The 5362-nt window shown below is 36.4% G+C and overlaps 1 protein-coding gene across 1 annotated transcript in view; it reads left to right on the top strand.

Moving 5' to 3' along the window:
- The first annotated feature begins 4272 nt into the window (after window positions 1-4272).
- The window catches only part of LOC132188225 (cytochrome P450 76T24-like), a 4328-nt gene continuing 3238 nt past the window's right edge, over window positions 4273-5362 (top strand). The window contains exon 1 of the mRNA XM_059602634.1: window positions 4273-5169. Coding sequence (XP_059458617.1) covers window positions 4273-5169 — 897 coding nt within the window. The remainder of the gene's footprint in view (window positions 5170-5362) is intronic.

Below are 5362 nucleotides of genomic sequence, written 5' to 3'. Positions count from 1 at the left end.
CCTTATTGTTCAAAACCTCTCACTTTGATGTATCCAACTTTCGTTTCCTTTCACTTTCCCCCTTCCGTTAGGATTTTCTGTTAAATCCTAACGGAAATAGTGGAAAATTACAATCGTGCCCTTATTTTTTATTAAAAATAATTTTTTTAAAAAAAAATTTAGGGGTGGAAAGGTCTTTTACACTGCAAAAGCTAACGGTAGGGGGTATTTGAAAGGAAACGAAAGTTTGATACACCAAAGTGAGAGGTTTTGAACAATGGGGGGTGTCTGCAAAAAGCGCGAAAGTATAGGGGGGTAAGTGAAGTTTCCCCTTTTTTTTTTTTTTTTGAAGGAAAATCATTCTTATCTCATTAATAGAGGAATCAAGAGTATTAAAACTCTTACAATCACAGAACATAACGTTCTGAAAGATCCTAGCCGAAGCTAAAAGATCAAAGTCGTAACTAAAAGATTACACATCAAAGATGCCAAACATCCGCTAACCTATAACTAATCTTCAGTTGGAAAAACAGATCTGCGCTAGGCAGACACAAACTAATGCATAGATAGCTCTTATTTCTCGACCCTGGGATCAAAAGGACCCCATGCCGACACACATCCCCCTAAACCCGAAAGCCAGGATATCGTTCACATCCACAACCCAGGGGTCTGGACCAAAATAACAAGCGAGGAGATCAAGGAAGAGGACATGGCCTTATTACAAGCAGCAAGAAAAACAAGGAAAATACAGGAAAAATCAAAGCAATACAACTAAAAATTTAAAAATAGGAGCACACTAGGCGGATGATAGCAGTCAGAAGAAAAGCCGATCGCGTGCTTGCCGGAAACTGATGCGTAGATGGCGTTGGAAGCACATCGCGGTGGGGACGCGTGAAAAGACCAAGCAGAAGACAGTAAACGGCAAAGCTGACGCGGAGGAGATCGGCGGCGCACTCAAAGAAATTGGGGGGAAGTTTGAGTGAATCCCCTATGAGCGGCACCCACAAAGTGTGCCCAAATAAACACCTTGCAAGAAAAAATAAACAAGCAAACAAAGAACAACAACAGGGAAAAGAAAACGAAATCCAAAAACAAACACAAAAAAGAAAAGAAACACAGATCGGGGAAGAGAGGGGGGGAAGGAAAATGGGGAAGGGAGTGGGGAACAGATCAAGAAAACAGAGGGGGAAAGAGAGGGGGGGAGGGGGAGAAACCCCTTCCCCTCAGCTGTGCGGCACTTCCTTAAGCTCTACTATGTATTTTTGAACTTAAAAACTCTATTTCTCAAATAAAATCACAATTATGAATGAAATGAGTTATTGATGCTTTCTAGACCTATTCTCCGGGTCCCACAATTTACGGTCTATATTTAATAAAGAAAACATGTACATCTCACATCCCTCCGACTAAAAAAATATGTTCATATTAAAGAAAACATGTGATGCATGCACATATTTTTCTTTTAACATTCTTAATAATAATTTATTATTTTTTGATTAATTTAGAAACATAAACATTTGGTACAGATAAAGCAAGAAAAAATAGTTATAAAAAATCTGTATTTATAATGAATCATAATAATTAATAAGTGGCAAAGTGAGCTATATTTACCTAAAAAATCAGCTCATTTAGCTCATTTCTCATCGACATGATTGCAACTTCTGTTTTTGCTTTTTGGGAGCTAGTCACTACAGAAGACGAGTGGTTGCAAAAACGATCTCATAAAAAACGTGTCTTAATAATAACATTATAATTAGTAAGTTGTCGGACAATTGGGACTTGTGAGATAACCGTTACCTCACATTTTGAAAGTGTGCTGGAATGAAACAATTTGAGTAATGATGGAAAGCACGCCTGGCGTGCATCAACAGTGATGCACGCCAGGCACAAAAACCCTTTATTATTATTTTATTATTTTTTTTTTAAAAAAAAAAAAAAAAAAAAAATTTTTTGCACTGGCGTGGCACGCCGCGTGCTTTGCATCATTACTCAAAGAATTTACGTTTAAGCATATGTACAAATTATATGATTTATAACATTAATGACCGAATTTCCGCAAGGTCAAAGGCTCTTTTCCTCCTCTTCTTGATTCTGAAAACAAAATAAATATAGATGTGATTAAGTATGTGGAGCTACAAATCTATTATGGGAACCAATATAAGGGTGACTCTAAAATTTAGAGAATATTCTAAAACACTCTCATTTATCAAACTCTCCATTATTTCTTTAATTTAGTTTTTGCCATAATCTCTCTTCATATTTGATGCTAGTTTTTCTTTAGTCATTTATTATTTTATTACTTTCATTGTTTTCTCTTTCCATATGTGAACTTGGAAGTCTTTTTTTTCTTTGGTGATTAGTTTCAACCAACTAACAATTAATAAAAAATAATATTTATTTAAAATAGATAAATATTTACAGAGCTTGATATTTAGTGTATGTAATAAATAAATAAATAAAATGATAAAAATAAATTTTTTTACTTAAAATTTGATTAAACTTTAGAGAATTCATTGATAATGATGATGAATAATGTAAACTAAAAGCATTTCAGCAATAATGCTATTTTAACTATTCAAATAGTGTAGTAGTATATTTTTATATTTATTGTCTTGTTTTATTAGGGAAGTATGTGGGCAATATAGGATGTGTAGACTACAAATCCTAGATTAATAGATGTGTGAAAGTTGTGAAATTTTTGGGCCCTTTCGGCAAATGCCTCTGATCTTTTCATTACAGGAGAAAATGATTGAGGTGAAAAAAGTAAACGTATTTAATCATTTGATTAATGAGGGTTTATGAGAACAAAAAATTAATAGTTGATTTTTATTAATTATCACATCACCATAATTGTATGACAGTAATATGAGAATCTAATAAATAGCACTTTTCTTTTATATTTTTGTACTGATGCAAACAAAGGATCTCCAAAAGAGTAGCTAAATGGCTTAAAATAGTCATATTTGACTATTTTAAGTTATTTTTGATCTCCAATAGAATAGTCAATTTGTAGATTTTTCATCTAGTCTGTACAGTGAATAGGCTAATCAGCCTATTCACTGTTCACACACTAGAGAATAAAAACTTGAGAAAAAATAAAATCTCACTCTCTCTCTCTCTCTCTCTCTCTCTCCTCGTCTCTCTATAACACCCCGGTCTCACGTTAGAAAGATGAGAAGAAACTCACATAGAGTGGATGGTTTATAAAGATAGTCATGGGTGCTAAATCCCATATTGTCTAATTACTAGGTGAAAATGGGTTTTATAATGAATTTTAGGAAAGATCCAAATTGACTAGTCTTTTTGGGGTAATAGCGCAGATGTAGCTAGCATTTTTTCCTAGGTTGTTACAAATGGTATCAAAACCACCCAGTAACGTCAGGTCATGTGGCACTGGAGCACTGTATGATTTGGCACTAGTTGTGTATCCTCCATGTTAACATTTTCTGACTCATATAGCCTTTAGCTCACATGCAAAATAGGAAGTTGTCCGGAAATTGATGGCTCTAGTTGGCCGAGCATGTGAGCAAATTAACTAGCCAGGAAATACAAATGAATCATTGAATGGGAAAGTAAATCATTCGAGGAATAATTAACCTAATCAAACAAATATTTACATACATACATAAAGAAAATAAGAAGAAGAAAAAAATCAGAGAAATCCCCAAAATTTGGACTTACGTCAACCAACCCAAAGTTTCACAATTCACAAATCTTCACAATTTCTTGCTTTTACATTATAATCCCACGATTATATAACAAAATTTACAAAGAATTTCACCTCCCGCAGCAGTGCTCTCTCTCTCTCTCAAATTCTCAATCTCTCCATCTCATTCTCTCACCGGCAATCTCTCTCTATGACTCTCAAATTCTCACTGTGTGTGAAGCCATGAAGCAAAGAGGTTAAGGGGACTAGGGGGAACTGAGGAAGAGAAGGGGGTATCGGGACTTTTATGAAGACCTAAAATTATTTTTTGGCGACCGCCTTTTTCTGGGGGGGGGGTGGGATGGGAGGACCGTATAATTCCGTATAATTTTTTTTTTGTGTTTTCTTCAGCCTAATTTGTTTTTTTGTTTTTTTTAAGCAAAAGTGGGGAACCTGGAGCGAGACCACATTACCAGCCATTTCGTATCCATTACTAGCGCAGATTCCTCATCTCATCCTCTCTCTCTATATATATATATATATAACATCTCACTTTTGATCAAGCTGCAAACAACTCCCAATATTGCTTTCTTATGCAAAGCCAAATATTGCTTTCTTATCCAAAGCCAAACAACTCCCAATAGTGAATGGAGTACCTAGCATTTGTTCTGGCACTTTCCTTTTGGTGGGCAATCATTCATCTGATCACCTCCGGTCTAGCACGCCGGAACTCTGGCTCACCCAGACTCCCACCAGGCCCCAGACCTTTTCCGATCATCGGAAACATCTTTCAGCTTGGCAACCAACCTCATCAAGCTGCTGCCAAGCTCTCAAAAACTTATGGACCCCTTATGACTCTCAAGCTCGGGCGCAGAACAACCATAGTCATTTCCTCTCCAGACTTGGCCAAAGAAGCACTTCAAAAACACGACCAGGCCTTCTCCAGCCGAACCATCCCGGACACTGCCCGAGCATTCGACCACCACAAATTTTCAATGACGTGGCTGCCCGCATCGGCTCAGTGGAGAAGCCTCAGGAAAGTTTCTGCCCAGCAAATATTCGTTCCACAACGGCTCCATTCCACTGAAGCCATTCGATGTAAAAAGGTGCAACAACTAGTAGACCACGTTAAGGAAAATTGTAATAGTGGTGAAGCGGTAGATATTGGTCGAGCAGCCTTCACAACGGTCCTTAATGCCATATCCAACACATTTTTCTCCACGGACTTAGCAGAGTATTGTTCAGATGCATCCCAAGAGTTCCTGGATCTCGTAGTGGGAACCATGGAAGAAGCTGGAAGGCCGAATATTGTAGACTATTTCCCAGCACTTCGTTTAGTTGACCCACAAGGTGCACGCCGAAGGATGAATGTTTATTTCAGAAATTTTTTTGTTGTTCTTGATGGTATAATCGATAAACGATTACAATCAAGAGCATCTTCCTTGGGTTCTAAGCCAACCAGCGATGTGCTTGACTCCCTCCTCAATCTCATTGAAGAAGATGATGCAGAATTGAGTTGCGATCATATGAAACATTTGCTTCAGGTGAATTTTCCTTTTCAGTCATATTTTGATCATTATATAAGTTAGGGAAATCAAATATAAAATTCTTAGATAAAGGCGCTTTTATTAAAAATTCTTTGAGTATTTTTTTTTTGAAAATTTAGTCTCTGGGTCACTCGAAACTACTAAAAAACTAATTAAAATATTTTTTTTTTTATTAATTTAATTTTAAAAA

This window comes from Corylus avellana, chromosome ca7, assembly GCF_901000735.1.
Source record: "Corylus avellana chromosome ca7, CavTom2PMs-1.0".
Lineage (NCBI taxonomy): Eukaryota > Viridiplantae > Streptophyta > Magnoliopsida > Fagales > Betulaceae > Corylus > Corylus avellana.
This window is presented reverse-complemented; position numbering and strand designations above follow the sequence as displayed.